We start from the raw sequence: 21,192 nt of genomic DNA, 5'->3' as shown, positions 1-21,192 counted from the left end.
CAGTGTATACAGCCTGTTCATATATACACTAGTGAGTGAAATGTATTGCACATTTAAAACAGAAAAAATATTAGCGTGCAACACAGGGGAAGCCATCCGTGGCACCATCTTAAAAACTTATATTCCATAAATCCATAAACATGTCATGATTTAAAAGCAGTATACCGATATAATATGATAGCTAATGTGTTGTATCACTTTGCTTGTTTCTAGGTGTTTCTTTACAGACTGAGCCAAAACAACAACAGCAGCAGGACAGAAAGGGTGTGTCTGTCATCCAACACACAAGCTCTTTTGAGAAGCAGGAGAGTATATCCATGGAAAGTCAGGAACCAGACATCAGAGAGAGTCAGCAAACACAACAACCCGAGCCAAAACCATCACCCTCTACATCTCGCCTCATCCGCCAGCCCAACATCCAAGTGCCAGAGATCCTTGTTACTGTGGAGCCTGATGCTGACATGCCATCTGTGTCACCACCAGTGACAGCATCCTCATCCAAGGTACATGATTATTTAAAGGAGCATTTGGCTAATTATTTTTGTATGTTTTGTTCAATTTCGCCACCTTGCCTTTATCTATCACTGAATGTTCATCTGTTTCATCCGCCTCCCCACAGAACGCAAGGTTTTTAAATCATTGCAGGTTTCATGTTAAATAAATGTGAAACATGCATTGACTTAAGGGTGTTTTCCTTCTTGATTTAAATTCTGTTTTTAACTTAAATGTCCTAAAAACATTTTTGAGCAGGTGAGCAGTCAATTTCTTTTCATCTTACATAGGATGTTAAATTGGTAAACTATTTATCTGTCCTAGGAGGCAGAGAGAGTGGAGGAGTTCCAGTGGCCTCAGCGTAGCCAGACTCTGGCCCAGCTTCCTGCAGAGAAGCTGCCACCAAAGAAGAAGAGACTCCGCCTGGCAGAAGCAGCCCAGTCCTCTGGGGAGTCGAGCTTTGAGTCTGTGTCTCTGCCTCGCAGCCCCAGTCAAGAGAGCAACATCTCACACACTTCAAGCCTTTCTACTTCTTTTGAGGATACAGCAAGATCGGAGCCTGCCGTCTGGGCCTCCAGTAGCCAAAGTTCCCAAATGTTGATGGTGCCATCCGCTTCCCACCAACACCACCAAAGCCACAAGGAGATGAGGCGCTCAGCCTCAGAGCAGGCCCCAGCCAGCCCCCAACAAACAGAGCAGATCTCAGAGACCAGAAGTAAGTCCTTTGACTATGGTTCCCTGTCCCCTCAGCAGTCTGCATCTTCCTGGAAGGAAAGGAGAAAGTGTCTCCTTGTGAAGCATGCCACCTTAGGGGAACCTGAGCAAGAGGAGGGGGCCAGCATGTCATCCAGAGCAGAGAGTCCTAAGCCTGGACCTTCCCGCTCCAGCCATCCTCCTCTCCATTCAATTGAGGCAAGCTCCCGGTTCAGCCTGGAAGCCACAGGGAAATGCTTGCAACTGTTACAGCCACGAATCCTCTCTCAGGATGTGCTCCCTTTACAGCCCAGAGGCCAGCAGGCATTCCTTCCAGGATCACTATCCCAGCTACTCCCAGTCACCACAGCCATCTCTGAAGTGCTGTCCACCCAAATCATCCACAGAGCCTTCTTACATTCACAGACAGCACCCCCACCTATACAGGTACACCCAGCACAGCTCCACATGGCAGAGCGGTTGGGTATACCACTCCATCAGCTTCCTGCTCTGGTTCCTCCACAGTTCTCCTCAAGGACTAGAGCTAGTCCGGCTCTGTACTTGCCTGCTCCTCCAAGACTTAGTGCACATGTTCCTTCCCCTCCCACTACAGAGGGCAGACCCTCTGTCTCTTCCATGTCTTCTGCTCTTACCCATCAATCCCTTGTAACAGTCTCCTACCACCACCCACGGCCAGTCATCGCCACATGCCTAGCGCAGCTTACACCAGCAGTGTCCTTTGTGGTGCCAGTACGCCTCCAGACCCATATACCTACCTATGCTAGTGCCATGTATACCACCCTGTCCCAGATCCTGGCCTCCACCTGCTCACAGGAGCCCATTTCTTGCACAGCTATGGTAATCATGGGCCAGGTGGAGAGGGACAAACTGCAGAGGTCTTATTTGAAGGTCCCCTCCCCAGACATCAAGAGTCTCCTTCCCCTGTCCCTGCCTGTGGAGCTGGCCTCAGGATCTGGGGAGGGATACGGTCCACTTGGGGCTGGAGGAAGTAAACGCATGCTCTCTCCTGCGGCCAGTCTGGAGCTCAGTACAGAGGCCCAGCGTCACCAGAAAAGGGTAAAAGAGGAAGAGGAGGGGGAGCAACATAAGGCTGGAGAGGAGGAGGAGGATGTAGAGGAGAAGGTACGAGAGGAGGACGAAAGTAAAGCTACTGGGAGAAAACTGGAAGAAGGAGAGAAGAAACTATCAGAGAGGTCTGAGGTGACAGCTGTTAAAGTGGAGGGGGAGCAGGAGCAAGCACAACGGAAACCTAACAGGGAGGAAAAGGAGGAGGAGGAGTCAACAGGGAAGACAAGTCAAAAAAAGGAAGAGGTGCTAGTTGTGGAAAAGGGGGTTGAGAGACCAAGCACCCCTTCATACCCCAGCCTCCACACCGCCACGTCAGTCAACTGGTGCTACCGGAACTATGTCAAACCTAACCCATCTCCACAGAGGGACCCCAGCACCTCAGTTTATTCTACCTGGAGTGTCAGTGCTCACAACCCTAACTTGCCGGGCCTCAGCACTAAGGTGGCCTTGTCTCTACTGTGCTCCAAACAGAAGCACAGCTCAGAGACGTACACCATGGCCATGGCCCCGATCCCAGCCCAAAGCAAATTGCCCCCTGCCAGTAGCAGGACCCCACGTGTGTCAGAGGTAAACATAACCACAATATACACTTACTGTATTTATAGGTTGATATAGACGACTCTGTTAAAGAGACACTAAACCTCTATAGAATTAGCTATTAGGTTAAATGTGCTCAACAATAAAACAGTTAACAATATAACATTTTATTTTAAGTTGTTTTGAATTTTCCTATGTGTGTCTTGAGTGTAGGTACATGCCACCCCACCCAGCACCCTCACTGAAGTAAAGGATCAGCAACACCATGAAAAGGAGGAAAACAAAGAGATGAGAGAAGAGGGAGGACCCTCCACCTCCAAACAGAGTGAGGCCCCTCGTGTTCGCATCTTCGAAGGCGGGTAAGAGCTACGAGAGTAAGACCGTTTAAACGCACATCTTTGAATTTCAACATTCAATATTTGCGAATAATGGCAGTGCCTCATTACACAAGTAATCTGTTCTTCTGTCACAAACCAATGCCTGATGACAGCAAAACAGTAACTATGGAGAGCAGACAAGAGTGCACAGAAAATTACAGTAACAGATGGGAGGCAGTGGAGCCCGCAGGGACTTCATTTGTACCTGTAGCCAAGCTTTTTCCTCTTACTGCTGGCATGAATCTCTGTGTTTTAGAAGTGTTAATTTGCAGAGATGGCAGTGTGTGAGTGCATGTGAATGTGTGAAGGGGAAAAGGTTGTCGCCAACTTCACTTTGTGAGGCTCTCATTAATACCTGTTTTCTACACTTATATAAGAAGAGACAGAGTCACAGTATGAAGAAATCTGCAAGTAATCACAGTCATAGTCATGATTTTCGTGTAGGGGTGCAATGTATTTGTCTTCAAACCTGTACGTGTTTGTGTACTTCACTGCGTTCACATATACACATACTCTGTGTGTGCTTTCCATAAATGTCTGAGTGAGCTTTTCCAGTGGAGCCTGTCTCACTTCCAAGGTTTACTGTGTTAAGAGCTGAAAGTTTCCCCAGAAGCTGATTCTGTTCTCAATGAACTCCATGAACTTTATGAATTCTAGAAATAGATAAGAAATAAAAAAGGAAGAGAAAGAAAAGATGGAATTTGTAGTGTAATGGAGAAAAGTAAAATGTTCCAAATTAATGAGAACACACTGGTTTTCCTTTTGATGGACATGGAAATATTTTAGAGGGATATTCAGGAGGAGATATAAGAGATTTATAGGGAGGGCTTTTGCTTATATGTGTGTGTGTGTGTGTGTGTGCGTGTGTGTCAACACGTACAAATTAAGGCCTGGTTTTTGTGCTTATGTACACACAGATTGAGTGTGAAAGAGTTGTCTGCTTAACAGTAGATAAGGCACTAATTACTAGTCTTTATCATTTGCAGCCACACATTACACACATTCAGGAAGTGCATTTTCATCCATAAACAGCCTACAGCTCTCTTCCTTCTTCCGCTCATCTGTCTTCATTTTAACACCCTTCTCCCTCTGTTCATGCTGCCTCTTTCTCTCTGGCAGCTCTTCCAGTTTTACTTTATTATTATTTTCTCTTCATTCCCTCTGTCAAAAACGGGGGACACAGGTGGTGCTACCCTAGTACTATTTGCTATAGCTGGTTAGTAACAAAATCCATGTCCACTGAAGGGTGTACAATAAGAGAAAACCAAATGTCACTTTCTTTCATTGTCACTTAATGTCACTCATTCTTCCATACAGTATGTGGATGTATACTGTAGATGGGTGTGTTTCTGAAAGGATATAAAAATACAAAGTAAATAAATGCTACACCCTCCCAACTTCCTCTGTCTCCTCTCTCTCGGCATACCTGCGTCCCTTGATGTCCTGTATTTTCTTCATGCATGCAAATAAGCACAGCTAACCACACTTTGAACACAACAGAGTGCTTTGTACCCTGACTCTGTTAGGACTCATTATCCCAATCTCCCTTTTGTCGACACTTTGAAATCATGACTGTGTGCCGCTCATTTTATTGTGGAGAACAAGCAACACTTTTTTAAATATAAATATGCATCATGCAGCTTTTTTTATGTTCCAGTGACTTGCACAATTGAATTCTGATCCAATTTCAGAGATTCCTTTAAGAAAGAGGGTTGCTGGAGTCTGTAGAGTTTATTAGTATCACGTAGCTAAAGAAAACGATGTGGGATCCAGACAGCTTTCTCCTCAATAACAGTTGTCTCAACAATTAAGTAGGCATAGCTGTTCCTTCTTGGTGGCAGCAAAAGTCCATGGAACATCAGCTTTAATCCTTCTTAGAGAGCACAAGCTGAATCGTCTCTCCTCTGGATTCTGTTAAAACGTGCAGATTGATTTCCTTGGTGTAAGCGGTTAACATTGCAGATTTGTCATAACACTTTAACTGCACTGGTTAAAGAGTATAACCGTTCCCTTTGAGCAGAGTTTGTCAAGAGGATTAGGTGTGTCGAACTTGTTTCCTGCCAAATGGTGATTGAAATGCCTTTTAATGTCATTCAGTTGCAGCTGCTTTTAAATTCAACTGCCTTATCAATCAATCACACTCTGGTTGGAAGTGATATTCTCGACACCAATCTGCCATGGCGGTCGTAAAGCTACAGTACAAGCGGGGGCAGATTGTCGGTTGAGTTTATCGAGAGACGTGCTGCTGATTTAATGCTCAATGTGTGAAGTGCAACTTCTGCCTTGTTTTTCCTGAGATGTGGGTGGATATTATTAGCAGTGGCAAGAAATACATGCCAGTGAACAGTAGCCAGCTCCTGAATGAATACAACATAATGCCACTGCTGAGACTATTTTACATTTGTGTAACAATTTGTTATGATTTCCTGTTATTGGTTCTGGTGTACAACAGGGAGCATTCACAGACTGGGTTCTTGTAGATGTGGTGCATATCCTGTAATTAAACACAGTCAGCACACATTGGATATTTACAATTCAGAATGGATTGTATGTCTCTTCATAAGTAGTGAGAGCAGATGGAGTTTTTCATAGAGGACAATTCATTCAAATATAAAATGTCTGTGGTCCACTATGTCCACAAATAGCCTTTCGGTAAACATCAAGATTGTGTATAAACAATGTTTTTTATAGAATAGACCCAAATGTGCTGTTGATTTTTATATATAGTGTCTATTTTAGGTTGTTGGCCATAGCCAGGCTTCCCTTCCCTCTCTTTAGCTGCTGCTGTTGTTGGCAGGGCCACCCGAACACAGCAGAATGGCTGGTATTCTCTGTGTGCCGAGGGTGTAGTGGAGGGAACAACCGAGGGACTCAGTGCTGCTGGGGTTTTGGTGGGGCTTCCCTAACCCGCCTCCATAAAGAGAGCCTTGTTTCCCAGTTTCTCTTGTGTACGTGTGTGCATTTTGGGTGCATGTGTGTGCGTGTATTTGTGCCAAAAAAACACAAACCCACATCCACAGTCATCATTATTATTAAGCTGCACAAATCAATATTTTTATTAGAACAACAGGTCAAATGAGGGGACGCTCACAGGGACAAAGCCTCAGACAATTATCACCCCACTCTGTAGTTCATTGTTTTGGTTTTTTCGGCCCACAAACTCCCTTCTCATAACCTTGTTTCCAAGTTTTCAGGGAAAAAGCCCTGATAAATCAACTGTACATAACTTGCCCAGCACCATGACTAACAGAAAAGCTAGTGAATATAGTGGAGCATTTGGCAGCTAAACAGCCAGATATTTTTCAAATGAGTTAGTGGAGACCAATATTGAATGAACATTCACCAAGAGGCCAGAAACACAATTCCAACTGTAACCTGATGTTTGTTGCTCTGTGTTGGATGTGTTATTAGGCAACTGTTTGCTAACACAACTTTACAAGGCGATAATATGTCAGTGTTGTTTTTTCAGCCACCAAGTGGACAAAAAATATTTAATGCATTTTTAATAGTGCAAATCAATTTAGTTCAATTGATTATAAATCTTACACCTGGTTATCTCTGATCATTGGAGAAGCTGGATATACAGTATACATTCAGCTGCCACATTCTACCAGGGAGTGAGATCAGTGGTCTATATTAAAGTGACTCTAATTTGTGATTTTGTGACCAAATCTTATGTTTCTGTTTGTTTCTCTGCTCACGTCTTCTCCGTCTCCCTGTGTCTCAGGTATAAATCTAATGAAGAGTATGTTTACGTGCGAGGTCGCGGCAGGGGAAAGTACATATGTGGAGAGTGTGGCATCCGCTGTAAGAAGCCCAGCATGCTGAAGAAGCACATCCGAACACACACCGACGTCCGTCCGTACATTTGCAAACACTGCAACTTTGCCTTCAAAACCAAAGGTAAGGGGACAATTTACACTTCAAACATGATTTTTATTACTCTTCTTTCCTCTACTTTTTGTGTGGTGATGACATTTTACAGCAACATTCTGTTGTTGACATATCCTCATTTTCCTTGCCCTGTGTAAATTGAGGGCAGTTTTAATGTGCTTTTCTTGTTCCTTCCAAGGGAACCTTACTAAACACATGAAGTCAAAGGCTCATGGGAAAAAATGCCAGGCAATGGGAGTATCTGAATCATCCCTGGACGAGCCAGAGAGTGAGGAGACAGGTACTTAAGAGGGGATGGGGAGCCATCTCACATATTTCCCTTCCACTGTAGAGAAATATTGGCACACAGCTGGATGAACTTCTGCCTGTGAAGAATTGTAGCTGCTCAGCACTGACAGGTTATGCAACACCATGTACTATTCTCCTCCCTTTTGGCCTTGCATAAGAAACATGGAAAAAAAAGTATAAGATAAATAAATGAAGAATACAGAGCATTCCACAGTCTCCTGATGTAGTTGTGGCAGTCTGGCAAGTATACCTTGTTGTCAAGGATGTGTCGCTGGCATAAAACAATACACATTCCAACACTTACGTCTGCCCCTCCGTCAAAGCCACAAAAGAGCCTCAAAGCCAGCCACCTCACAATCTGCTTCCTAACCTTCCTCTACTACCCCTCCCCTTGCCGTCCTTTTCTTGCTGACAGACTACACTCATCACAGCCAAGGACGTGCCATTTAAACCGTCTTTCCATTCACAAGGCTGTTGAGATAGTTTGTGAATAGAGGCATGGTGCTATTCAATTAAATTCCGGTCTATTTATAACATGGGTTTGATGGGTGGTGGGTGAGGTTTGTCAGAAAGATACAGCACGCTGTCCTAACCCTTTGTTGTTGAAAATTGCTCTGTTAATGTCTCTCAGTGTGAGGATTTTTGTCAGTGCAGGAGTTTTAAATTTTACAAAATGAATGTAAAGGGATGTAAATTGAAGAATGTATGTTTTTTTTCAGTAGGAAGTGATGAACGTGTGTGTGGCTCAGAAGAACAGGAGGAACATCAGTTTTCCGATGTGGAGGAGTCTGAGGATGATGACGATAACGATGACGACGATGATGAGGAAGAGGAGTCCGCATCTCATGATGACCCGCCATCCTCCTGTTCGTCAGACACCCATCCATCAACAGGGGGGCGTTCCAGCTGCAGCAGACACTCTCAGCAGGGCACCCCTGAGCCCGAGCCCCTGGGCCCTGGTCAGGAGCCCTCCCCGAGGGGGGTTTGGCACAGCCGACGAGCCACCTCACCAGGCAGCAGGAGAGCACTGTTCTCCCAGCGGGGCTGGAAGGCATCACAAAGGGCTTTTTCCCCCAGCAGCAAGAGCTGTTCCCCGAGCCGCAGCCTCTCCCCACGCCTGGAGCTGTCCTCGCCCATTCACAGCCTCTCCCCCAGGACCGAGCTGTCCTCACCTGGCCGACATGTCTCACCTTCACCTGAGAGAGGACCATCTCCCATCAGACCCCTTTCTCCTCTTCGTCCCATCTCTCCCAGCTGCTACCGGTCATCACAAGTTCAGACCCCTCCCTCTCCTCTCGGGTTGCAGCACAGGACCCCTGGATACCTGCCCTGGGAGAGCCCCGGTACAAAGGGCAGTCATGTCAAACCAGTAAGTCTTTTTTATTAGTTTGCATCTGTGCCTAGAAATTTAATTAGAGAAACAGACAACATTACAATGCATGTTCTCTGCACTTTCCTCCGGTGAAGGCTCCCAGTGCACAGTACCTGCCCTGCTGACCGTTCATAATTTGTAATGATGAAGTCTTTGCTCCCCCTACAGGAGAAAAGTGGTACAGCAGGGGAAAGGCAAACATCAGAAACCAGCTTGTTTCCACCTGCTTTTCGTCTTTCCACCTGTGAGGGTTATCCTGGCCACCAAGCAGCGGACAACATCTTCAGCCATCTTCCCATGCACTCCCAACAAGCCAAGGTCCCCTATCTGATGATCCCCATTGGAGGGATCCAAATGGTACAGGCCAGACCAAGGTCCCATCCTACCACCCCCTCGTCCCCAACGTCTCCCCCCATGGAGGGGCCGTCACTGGCCAGGTTTGAATCATACTGGGGCGGGACCCCCAGAACTCAAGGGCTTAGGACTCCTGGAGACCACTGGTCAGAGCACCAGGAAGCAGGAACCAGCCAGTCAGGGCGGTGCGGTCTCAGCACAGCACTAACATGTTCCAAACCGGAGTTGGAGACCACAGACTCAAAGCAATATGGCAGCTCACATAGCTCCGCCCACACCCGCAGGTCTGCTACTGAGACCACCGAACGCTGCGTCAGAGACAGTCTTTCCAGAGCACCCCTCAGTCTAGCAGCCCACGTAGCCTCGCGTGTCATTGAACAGCAGTCAGAGGGGGAGGAGCCACTACCTGGAAGTGATCTGGTGGAGGGAGGAGCTAAAGGAGATTCTGCCAGAGCAGACCAGAGAACTTAACAGTGTCTACACCTTGATGCATCATGCATCCCATTTTTGCTTTATTGGTTGCTACACTAGTCTTGTTTTTTAATTGCTTTGTTTTTATACAGTTTTCAATACAATTGTTAACTTAAATGTTTGTTCTTTGGCAATATTCAGGTTTGTTATAAAAAAAAGCACTTTTTTCTTTGTGAAAATAATGTTTCTGTAAATCTATATAGATATATATATATACATATATATAAATATATATATATGTACATACATATATATACATATATATATAAATATAAATATAAATATATATATATATATATATATATATATATATATATATATATATATATATATATATATATATATATATATATATATATATATGAATATATCCCTCCTGTATCTCTATTGATACTGGTAATCTTAATGTCTGTTTAAATACATGTAAAATGAATATGAATACATTTGTAAATGACCAAAATCTTAAATCAAAAATAATTCCATTTTTGTTTGTCCAAATTTTGTCCAGTATTACTCAAATTGTAGTTACTTGTGCCTTTTCTGTCCAGGTTTGTGTTTTGAGGTGTACAATACACATTGACAAAGAGAAGGCTGTGAAATTTTATATCCGCTTTTTGTGTCGTCAAGGAGGGTTTATATTTGGTGTTCTTATTGTTTCTGTTCTTCAGGCCATTGCTTTAATGCCAGGGTAACCAAGAGTCGCATCGAGGATATATTGAAGGAGCAGCAGAAACGTGTGAAAGGAAATGCACTGAAGTTCTATTTTTTATTACAAAAGACTTTAGATTAGAATATATCTCTGTACAGGGAAGAGCGCTCCTTATTTATTGTTATTTGATGACAATGATCATTGTTTGGAAGTTGTTGTTTTTTTTTTTTTTACTTTTTTGTTATTGGAAAAAAAATGACGTTTTCTTTGTTACATATGTGTGTCTTTTACATGATGTTTTTGTGACTTGAATTGGTGACAAAGATGAGGGATTGAGTTTGGCTGGTACCGGAGGATCAAGTGCCCTGCAGATTTCACACACAGCAAAATTTCTAGTCATTGAAAAAATTAAAAAAAAATGCACCAGACTCCCATGAGGTTGTGCCTTTCTTCCATTTTGTGTACAATAGCGTAATATAAATATAGTTTTTGCTCAACTTGAGCTTGTACCACAGTTCTCTTTAATTACAGTGAGAGGTTTAGGACATCTTGTTCCATACATGTTTAATGATTGTTAACAACATTGGTTTTCCACAAGAGATGAGTGAAGTTAGAACATGGATAAAGAAAATATCAAAACTACATCATAAACACCTACAACGGCGTCCAGCATATTGGATCACAAGTGTTTACCGCCTTTTAGAAGAACACAAGTTGTTGCTGGGTGCATGACCGAGGCTAGAGACAGTCACAAACAATACACATTGTCCCACTTTGTGGTTCTTGTACTATGAGGCAGAACCTCATGTGGCACATTGCACTACTTTGTAATGCACTCTTGTTATGTGTGGTTCTTTGCAGTATGTTGTCACATCTCTTGTAGAACTTTGTGGTCTTACCTTGTACTTCCAGTAAATGGTAGTTTGTGATATGTTAAGTTGAACTGTGTGACTCCATGTGATAATATGTGGCGATTGGTGGCTACAGAACAACTTTAAATTTCATGTGTTCTCCCTTTAGATAGTTTTTCTTGTTTCCTTCCTACGAAAAACAAGTAGTGGTTTTGTCTTAGAATGTTAAATATGTCTCATCTTTAGCATTTCTTTTTCTTTCTTTCTTTCTTTACTTTTTAACTAGAGAAATTAAAATAATGATAGTAATTATTAGTAAAAATAATAGAGGGAAAATGGGAAGGCAGTGTTCTTACTCTGGCAGGAGTGTCCACATAGAAATACAAAAGATGTTGACACATACATGCATATTGTACTTGCATGTACATGCACATATGTTCATACATAATAATAATACATTTTATTTTTATTTAGTTCTTTTCAGGGTTCTCAAAAAAAAAGAACAGATTGAGTTAAAGTAGTAATCTCATAGAGTTTTGCTGGGACAGTCAAGGTATGTGGTGACTGGGGTCCACCTATTCAAAAAGTCAATTTTCATACATAAATTTGCAGTCATGTTTTCCATCATGTATACTTGTTTTAGTCTTTCCTTCCATTGCTGGTTTTGGTGGCTGGTTTTGTACCCATCAAAGAGTAATCGTGTTACTCACAATTAACAATAGAGTTCTTAACTCTACCAGCTGGTACTTCTCCCAGTATAAAGTAACACAGTTCTGAAGGTACATCAGTGTTTGATCTCAGCATGTATGCCTTCCCAATACTTTTGGGCAGTCCCAAAAAATGTGGGTGTGGTCACCAATTTGACCACAGCCTTTACAACATAATAGTGATGAGCCAAGTGAATGTAGAGGTCACTTAAAATATTGTTCTGGTCTTCCAATCAAATTCATTTTAAGTTGGGCTTTTAGTGGTTTTATGACTACTCAAGCACATCCCTTCCAAATCTTTGTCTATAATTATTATATTGGCTTCCAATTCCCACTTTTCTTTGATGTATCTTCTGGTGAATCAAGTTGTAGTATTTTGTAGATGATCTGTAACATTTCTAAAACACTATTTGCTTATGCATATTTTTAAAGAAAGATTATTATATAATTTGACATATAAGAGACTGTAGATTATATGATTATACATCTCTTATATCTCTTTGGAGAGATAACAAAAACAATACTGGGACAGAGATGCACCTACAGATGAGGTGTTGGGCCACCACAAGTTACCAGAACAGCTTTAATGCCTCTTGGCATAGATTTTTCAATACTTGAGCTCTGCTACAGTGATTGTACACCAGTTTTGATGATGGGAGTCTGCCGTCTAAAACAGTGGACCAAAATTCCCCACATGTGGTTATATGGGTTGAGTTCTGATGACTGCAAAAGCCATAGTATATATTAAATTTGCAATGACTCAACCCTTTGCACCTTGTACACAGTAGAAACATCTGAAATAATTGAAATAGGTTTTTTTTTCCCTTTTACAGCTGTATGTCTTCAGTTGTACCACTAGATGTCCTTACTTAGTCACTAACCCTCAGGTATCCATCAAAATATTTTTTCTCATCCATGCAGCTGATATGTGATGTGCTTTTAAAACTGACATACAGTGACATTTGTGTCATTTGCCATCTTGGTTTCTTTGGCATTAGTGCAGACTGGGGTCAGGAGAGTACATTCACACACCTTTCCTAAGAACTTCATCTTATCAAATCTGAACCAACCTAAGCTCAAATAACACGTCCATAAATTCTCAACTATGGTAATCATTATGCGTTAACTATTTATGGGTTCGCTACATTCTGTAACTCTGTTTCCTGAAAACACCGCCCCATTTTTATTAGGTAGACACACATTTATCACTTTCGTCAGACTGATTTTGATAACACCTTCATATCTTTTATGCTGACGATATACATTGACCCAGTGTAATTTCATCGGCTATTCAAAGCACTCTTATATGGCACATCCACTCATAAATCAATATTCATATAAAATGTATCACTCCTATCACACCCCACCAGTTTTTCTTGTTCACTCTCTCTGGTCCCTTTGCACAACAACATTAAACACAGCAAGACATGGATTACATAAAGCTCACTCAGGCACAGCCAGCGAGAGTGTTGACAAGGAGTCAAATGATGATTGTTGCTGTGACTCGACATTCCACAGAAAATGTTACAAAACAGGCTACAGGGAGGCACCTGTATTTTTAGAAACACCACATCAAAAATAGTCTGGAGTGAATGATCCCTCTTCCTCCTCCGAAGCCCCTCACATGCTGACAACAGTTAAGCAAAGAGCTGTGCAGGGTTAGTAGATTACATTTTCAAAGGAGTAAACTGAGGAGGTAACGCTGCTAATTAAAAATAAACACCTGCTTCTAGGACAAAAGCAGACACATTGAGAGTGTTAATAGCGGGATTTGGCTTAAGAAAAGACTGTCTTGTCCTCTGACTTGCATCCTTCACTGTTATCCATTTTCTCAGAGACCGGGCTGCCTAATGTGATGTGATGCCTGTGGAGAGGGGCACATCTGTGCTCCTGAGGGAACTGAACTTATGACCTCTGGTGCAAGAATGTGTTGTAAAAATCGATGCTATCATGATGCTATGTGGCAATCTCATCACCGTGTCACACATTCCACACATCTTTAATATGCAAGTGGAACATGTTCTCCCTTCCCCACCGGAAGTCTGGTAGATTATGTTTTACATACTGGAGTATCCTGATTGAATTCTGGCTATATCTTCCCCTGAGAGTCTGGGAAGAAATGTTCTAGAAATAGATTGAAGCAGTGTTTATGATTATGCTCTTTGAATGAAAGTTTAAACACAACACACTGTGTAAATGTGTTTTGAATGTATTAAACACTGTGTTGTATATTATTGTATAGCAAAATAATCTAAAAGACTGTCCTATGCTCTGTTCTGTCCGTCCCCTTTTCCTTTTTTGTTTTCAATTTATCCTCTCCTCTGTTCTCATCGGCACTTGTGTTTTTGTGAGTGCTGAACATTCCCACTGCTCGGAGGTAAAGTATTGTCTGCTCTCTGCTGCGTTCTATATGTCAAGGTATCAGGTTTCATGGAAAGTGGATTATAAGCATCTTTAAGTAAACACAGTGACAAATAGGTAGAAAATGTGTTTCTATCTATCCTCATAGGTAGAGCTACTGAACAAACAAACTGTAAAGTCACATATGCATGTTTGATCTTTAGTCAAACACTGCCTGCTTCATCTGCTCACATGTTTCCACTGGACAAAAATCACCTGAGCAGCCGAGACTTAGATGCATTGAAAAAATCTTCCACAGTAATACAGTGTTTTAGAGAGTGTAGAGGTTTTTTTTTTATTTGAGAGGCTCATTGCCAAAATAAAGGGAAATGGCAACAGCTCTATGGATACATGACGGCCTCCAGTAGATTCATCAGTGATCTAAGTGACTCAATCCAAAGGGACAGTTCGTACATTTAGTGTAAATGTGCACCAAATGTGTCCCGTAAGTTCTTTACAGTGTAGAGGAACAATGGTCCCCCACTACCTTTGTGTCTATGTGTGTGTGTGTCTTAAAATGTTTTTATGTTTTCATTGTTTTTTCATTTTTATTTTTGCCTCTTTCTTTCTCCTCTAGTTCAGGCCTACAATCAGCACTGTAATTATGTTGTGTGTATTATTGTGATGCACACAACAAATATAATAATGTAAAAAAAAAAACAATAATCAGAGCTTACAGTTGCAAACAATTACATCATAATCTACTCCAAATTTGCATAGTCATTAGTCCATTTCTCTATCGGATAACTGACACTAAACCTGTCAGCTTGAGCATAATGACTGTGGTAAAGATAATATCCATGCTGGTAATCTGAGCGTGCATTTACTACATTTACATGAGTGATGGCTTTTTGCATGGCTATGGCATGTCTGAACTGCATTCTGTGCAGCATGTGGGAGGGAAATAACCAGCAGCTTCACTGCCTGTGGGCAGGGAAGAGCAGTCAGCTTATCTGCGTGTGTGTGTGGGCCTTCACCACCAATCAGGAAGGCATCAATTCAGTTGACTGTGCCATTGGAATTTCTTTTGTGACCATTACACTGTTTGTCATGGAGTCAAAATCTGTTGATAAATGTTAATAAAGTTAAAATTTTAGTGTGTGCATATTAAATGTCAATATGTTGTGAATGAAATCTGTAGAGTTTGAGATAGAAAGGAAAGGAAAGCACAGCTGGAATCTTCTTAGACTTATTTAAAACTTTTGATACAGTAAATCATCCCATATTTCTTCATAAACTTTCCCATCTTGGTATTTAAAAAAAATCTGCATTTCTCTGGTTTTCATGTTACCTTAAAGACAGAAAGCAGTTTGTCTCTTACAATGATATTAATTCTTTACTTGTGGTGAACTCCAAAATCAGTCCTTTGGACATTATTATTTTTAATTTAAATTAATAATTTATGTAATGTTTCAAACAAATTGTCTAAGGTATTATTTGTGGATGACACAACATTTTTTTACTTACATAAAGACCTTGATGAAATAGCTAAATTATTAAATAAAGACCTCATTAAGATAAGTGGTTGGTTTAACTGCAACAAATCATCTGTCAATATTAGGAAAACTTTTACTTTCGTATTTGGCCAAGTAATAATGAAATATAAAATAAATGTAAAAATGAATACTACTATCATTGCTAAAGTTCAGTCTACATGATTTCTGGGTCTACAGCTCGATGAATCAGTAGAAAAAACAAATTATACAGTCACTATTAAAATGGTTTGTTTGTTCCCATGTTTTTTACTTCTTTTTTAATTGAGTAAGGTATGCATCGGAGAGATGATCAAGCCCTTCTAAGTGTTTTTTGGCACCTCTTCCATCACATTTTTTTCATTGTTTCTGTGTATATCAACTTTTGCATGCAGTATGTGCAAACAAATCAAATCAAATCAAAAATGATTATCATTCTGCCACTCAGGACAGTCCAATGCAGATTTTTTATCATTAAAATAGAATGGAATTTGAACAGCACACCTAGTCAACTGATTTTAATTTGAATTGCCACAGGTTGTACTATACATTTTTTATCATTACAATAGGACATTTATTAATCCATTATAGCTCAAAACAGCTTCAGTAATTAAAAAAAAGAAAGTTGATACAGTTTCATATTACATTTAAAAATCACCCATACCTGCGATATCGTGTCAGTCTTTAAATCAGGAGCTTCACATTAGTTTAATATTGAAAATGCAAAGCTTTTGGTCTTGTGATTTCCATATCAGTTATTAACCTTTATTTTATTTAATTTTTGTTCCAATGGAGAAACTGGCCTTGGGAAAACCCGATGAATATCATAAGTATCTCCCCTCTTATCTCCTCCCACTTGTGTTCCCACTGTTCCCACTGGTTTTACCTCCACCTCTCTGCGCTGTCATGTGGGTAAGTCCTCTCTCTAACCCATTGAGACTTCCTGTCTCCTATGTCTCTCTCCCTCCCCCTCAAACCTCATGTATTGCAAGAGGAAAGAGACAATTCCTCATTCAAATAAATGCAAATCAGTGCAGACATAAATGTCACTTAACAGGTGGCATTTATTCCTGGAATGTGTGACAGGTATGAACACCCTGGGGTGCATTGTGGTTCCACGGCAGGAAGCCGTGGGTGGAGCTTCTACCATGATATCATGGGAGGCAGAGGGAGAGAGTGAGGTATAAAGAGAGGGACAGAGCTCTGCACCTGCACACAATCAGAACAGCAGCACATAAAGAAAACAGCTGTAACTCTTTGGATAATAGTCTCTCTGCAGAGCTCCATCGATCTCTCATTAACTATGTCTTTTTACACCAGCATTCTTCTTCTCATCACTCTTTGGGTTTCTATGAAGGAAGGTAAGTCTACTGTTTACTTTTTTTTGTTTTTTTGTTGTTTTTTCTTGTTTTAGAGGGATGTGCATGCCATAAGCTGTAAGTCCATCGTCTTTGCATCAACAACAACAACATTCTCAGTTATGCTAGATGAGAGAAACATATTGCTATACCTCTGTGTTTTTGTTAAACAGCAGTGTAGACTGTGCCTCACATACTGTATTTGCATTAATCTTTATGCTGCATCAAGCAGCAGCAGTCATCACTGTATGTCGGTGCACACACATGTTTTGGCAAGCCCTAGGAGCACAGAACATTTAATAGGAACCATTTATCACACAACAGCTGCTCATTTTATCTCAAGGAGACTTTTCCTGTTGCTATATGAGCTACAGTTTGTAAAACCTCAAGTACAAGTTGTATGAATGTGGCTGTGCTTTCTCTATATCATGCAGGCTTTTATCTAAAACCATAAAGAAATAGACTTTGAGCCTTTTTGACATAACCATAGCATTACCATCCTGTTTGCTCAGTGTAAAATATCAAGAGTGAACATATAAGAGTGATGAGTAGTCTTGTAGTCTTGTTCATGTTCTCACTTGTGCGTTATATATATTATAAACTAGTGATGTGACATATCCATAAAGTGAAAAGCAGCACAGGGAGTTAGTTGGTTTGGCTTTGCTGGAGTTGATGCTTTGAACCTTGGATCACTGAGAGGTTCTTCATCTCGGATAGGTTTTGGTCTTCCTGCAATTAAACCCCAGGACATGGAGGCAACACATAGAGTGAGGACCAAACGCTGTGCCTGCAGCAGCCCGCTGGACTCTGAGTGCCACTACTTCTGCCACCTGGATATCATCTGGATCAATACACCTAGGTGAGCATGGGAAAAAACACTGCATTGGACACACCCACAAATGCAGTATACTCACCTGTACAGTGAAAAAAATACAGAAATTCTTATCATGATAAGCATCTAGGTCAGAATTAATTCTATCATATCCTGTAAGACAGCGCACCATCTCTTTTGTCATTATCACTGTCTAATTATGGGCAGTGGTTCATAACATATCAGAGAGCAAAGTCTGTGTTTATATCATGAGCATGGCACTGAGTCTCTTTTTCTCTCCGCAGTAAGACAACAGTTTATGGTCTCGGGAGACTCCGAAGGTCTGCTGGCCGCTGCACCTGTGCCAACCCTGATGATCGCACCTGCACCAATTTCTGCTATTACGGGTAAGTCAAGGCTGCTGCATCCCACACACAAAACCCACAGCAGACTGTCAAGCATCACCTAAAGGCCCTTATGAGTCTACATTTGTGTTTCCATCATGGGTTGTTAGGAGGTTATGTTTGCAGCTATTATTTCCCTTTGTGGATGACAAGGAGTGGTGAAGTGCTATTGTTAGCCTAATGCTTTGTTACTGTATTCCATAAGTTTGACTTGTCCTTTAAGGTGTGTTCATGAAAGCAATACAGCTGAGGTTTAAGGGAGTAGAATAATCTCAGACTGGTGCACAAAGTTCACATAACTCAGTTTTTGATTGGCTGTGAGGGACCAAGGAGTAAGGTGTGTAGGAGTTTGGAGGCAAAGCTAAAGCGGTTATTTCACATTTCCTGGAAATGGAAAACAAACATTGTCACCACCTAGAAACAGCAAAGACAGTGAGCGACAGGCCGGGACATCACACGAAAGCGTGTTTAAACAGAAATGATATTTGCTGAGTGGGAGCAATTGTTTTTTTGATGTTGTAACATAAAACATTTAGTGAGCTAAATGTGCTAACGATAGGACATTTTGGGTTATTGAGAGTGTGATGTAAGTGGGGTATTCTTTAACAGCAGCAATAACAATAAAGCATTTAAAGCGGTCAAACTGCAATGTCAGATTATTTCAAAGGAAGTGGTCACTGTTTGTTAATTATACTGTTTCATTGTGTGCAGCCTTGAAATCACTTCCCCAAAGACATCTGTGAAGAGAAGTCAACTCATACTCAGCATCCTAAGGTGAGTTTTGAATATCATGATTACATATACTGCTACTGCCCAAGAAAAACAGGGGATCTCATGATTTCACTTACATTTTGATCATATTTTTTAATTATGTGACTTTTTCCTCAGAGCTGTGGCCAGCAAGTCCAAGAGAGTCCAAGACGAGTCCTCCGAGGCTCAGAGAGAGAGCACTCGCTAAACAATGTGGCTGTTGAGGCAGTGAAAGAGAGAGAGAGAGGAAGAAAGAGAGCAACGAGCACCTGAACAAATGATGCTCCTTTGACAGAAAGGAGAGAAACAAAGGGCTGCTGAAAGATGTGTCTGACACAGGAAGGCCGAAGCACCACAAAGATGTCAGTTTGTAACCCGGGAATATAAAGGGTGGAAAACATGACAGAGGTCCGCAGACGCATCATGGAAAGCAGATGTGGAGGATCAGCTTCGAGGGGGGCTACTATCAGGGTTGGAGAATGCTGCGCCTGTGGCCATTTTTGCCTCCTGTCGTCAAAGAGTTGGACAGTCTGTGACTGTACAGAGAGACCAGACCAGCACTGATAAAGAAGAATGTAAAAGAGCGAGACATACTGTACATACATGTACAGGAATGTCTGACATTCTTAACATGTTTTTAACTTATTCTTTTGTTAAATAATTTTAGTTAAAGATTTTTTGTCATGGGTGACCCAGAAGACATTTTAGGAATATATTTTATATACATATATATTTATATTTTATTTTATTAATGTTATATTAGACAACTTATCAAGAGTGACAATTTTGAATTAGAACATCTCTGTATCGAGAATTATTGTGTGCAAGTGTGTGAAGTGAATAAATTAAATATTGAATCATGACGATATTTGCTTGTGTCCCTCTTTCAAGGTTTTTGATTATTAAAATAAACAGGGACTCTGGCTTGATGCCTTCTCTGTTTGCTTTAGGGAAAATGTACTGAGTAAACAAATAAATCACTGTAAAGAAACCCTACGGGAAGAATAATATGAGAGAAAACAAATCCCGTGTGTGACTAGCAAACACCTTTCTGAGTTCAAAAGGAGGCCTGAGATGGATGAATGATCCAGGAATTCAAGACTGAAATCAATAATAAGTTTACCTGCTATTCAAAAGCAGTGCAGCCTGTGTTATCATAAGGATCTGTGGAAAGAATGCAGTGTTTTGTAACTTTGCTCAGGGGGGTGAGAGAGAGGTACAATGTGGTCTTGTCACCCCATGTTCCTTTCTGATTGCTTTTACTGTACATACCGTCCACGCACGCGTGAATATGCAAGCAGGCAGACAGAGCCAGAGCCCAAGAAAAACAATCTCAGGAGATAATTCATCTGTCATCTAATGAATTAAAGCGGCAGCTGACTGACCTGCTTTTGCTGGTCTGATCTAACAACACTGATGAACGATAAGACTCAAGTGTTAATGTGGCTCTGATTTCAGGAGTAGGTTTTCCTGCTTCATTTCATTTCATTTCATTTCATTCCTGTCATACTTCTCCTTCAACTTTTTTTTCTGGGGGGGTGGGGGGGGGGGGGGAACGCCTGCAGCCATCTTTTCCTAACAGGCCCAAGTGCAGCCGCAGCTCAGCTTCAGACAGTATCGCAGACAGGCTGCAGAACACTCTGCTCTGCATCCAAAAGAGTCTCCAGTCTGCTTCAGTCAGCTTTGACATCTCAACTTAGTGGATGAATTCAGAATGAAATACATGCAATTTCAGAGACTTATGTTCTATCAATCAAGACAATGTTTTTATTTGATGTCAATTTCCAAGTTCTTTCAAAGTTGAATGGCATCAAAATATTTCATGGCATTCACAAAAAAACACACTTAACATTACATTCTTGTCTCTGCAATCTGCGTTGCTAATATTGAACTCTCTAGGTTTTAATGGTCACACAGCAAAACAGGATACAACTCCAACATTCCCGCCAGCTCAGAGAAGAGAGAGGAGAAATGGCAGGAAGTCTCGCGCCAGTCTCGGGTCAATCACCGGAAGCGATATGTGGTCGTTGCGGGTTGACGAGATGGTGGATACATTTTAACACAAGGCTTTTCAGCAATCCAGTTGCCAGGTGGCACGAACAGCCACAATAAACAACAGTATTGACCATGCTGTAAAATGTGTAAAGAGGTAAAGGTTACATGAAAAACATAGGAATGCTTATTAATGATTAACTAATATGAGGTAATGAGGAAATAACTCAG

General features: G+C 41.3%; 2 protein-coding genes across 5 annotated transcripts in view; both read left to right on the top strand.

Annotated features, from left to right (window-relative positions):
* The window catches only part of LOC122987412 (transcription factor HIVEP3), a 41,514-nt gene extending 31,763 nt beyond the window's left edge, over positions 1-9,751 (top strand). For 3 of the 4 annotated variants that reach the window (XM_044359294.1, XM_044359295.1, XM_044359296.1), the window contains 7 exons: positions 214-503; positions 817-2,841; positions 3,025-3,170; positions 6,916-7,091; positions 7,261-7,362; positions 8,090-8,739; positions 8,911-9,751. In XM_044359294.1, the coding sequence (XP_044215229.1) occupies positions 214-503; positions 817-2,841; positions 3,025-3,170; positions 6,916-7,091; positions 7,261-7,362; positions 8,090-8,739; positions 8,911-9,567 (4,046 nt within the window). In that variant the 3' untranslated portion in view covers positions 9,568-9,751. The remainder of the gene's footprint in view (positions 1-213; positions 504-816; positions 2,842-3,024; positions 3,171-6,915; positions 7,092-7,260; positions 7,363-8,089; positions 8,740-8,910) is intronic. The other variant, XM_044359297.1, reaches the window with a different exon arrangement.
* Positions 9,752-16,839: 7,088 nt separating this feature from the next.
* LOC122987609 (endothelin-2) lies at positions 16,840-19,832 on the top strand. The gene is made up of 5 exons (XM_044359585.1): positions 16,840-17,007; positions 17,722-17,863; positions 18,121-18,222; positions 18,931-18,993; positions 19,108-19,832. The coding sequence occupies exons 1-5, from the start codon at positions 16,950-16,952 to the stop codon at positions 19,175-19,177; spliced, it is 435 nt and encodes a 144-aa protein (XP_044215520.1). The 5' UTR covers positions 16,840-16,949; the 3' UTR covers positions 19,178-19,832.
* The last annotated feature ends 1,360 nt before the right edge of the window (positions 19,833-21,192 follow it).

Source organism: Thunnus albacares, chromosome 8 (genome assembly GCF_914725855.1).
Source record: "Thunnus albacares chromosome 8, fThuAlb1.1, whole genome shotgun sequence".
NCBI lineage: Eukaryota > Metazoa > Chordata > Actinopteri > Scombriformes > Scombridae > Thunnus > Thunnus albacares.
The sequence above is the reverse complement of the archived record's forward strand: the minus strand, read 5'-3'. Positions and strand labels throughout refer to the sequence as shown.

Excerpts from the sequence above, each read along its gene's own strand:
- LOC122987609 (XM_044359585.1), top strand. The coding sequence starts at position 16,950 with ATGTCTTTTTACACCAGCATTCTTCTTCTCATCACTCTTTGGGTTTCT. Across the intron at positions 17,008-17,721 it reads TTGGGTTTCTATGAAGGAAG|GTTTTGGTCTTCCTGCAATT; the intron begins GTAAGTCTACTG and ends CATCTCGGATAG. Across the intron at positions 18,994-19,107 it reads CTCATACTCAGCATCCTAAG|AGCTGTGGCCAGCAAGTCCA; the intron begins GTGAGTTTTGAA and ends CTTTTTCCTCAG.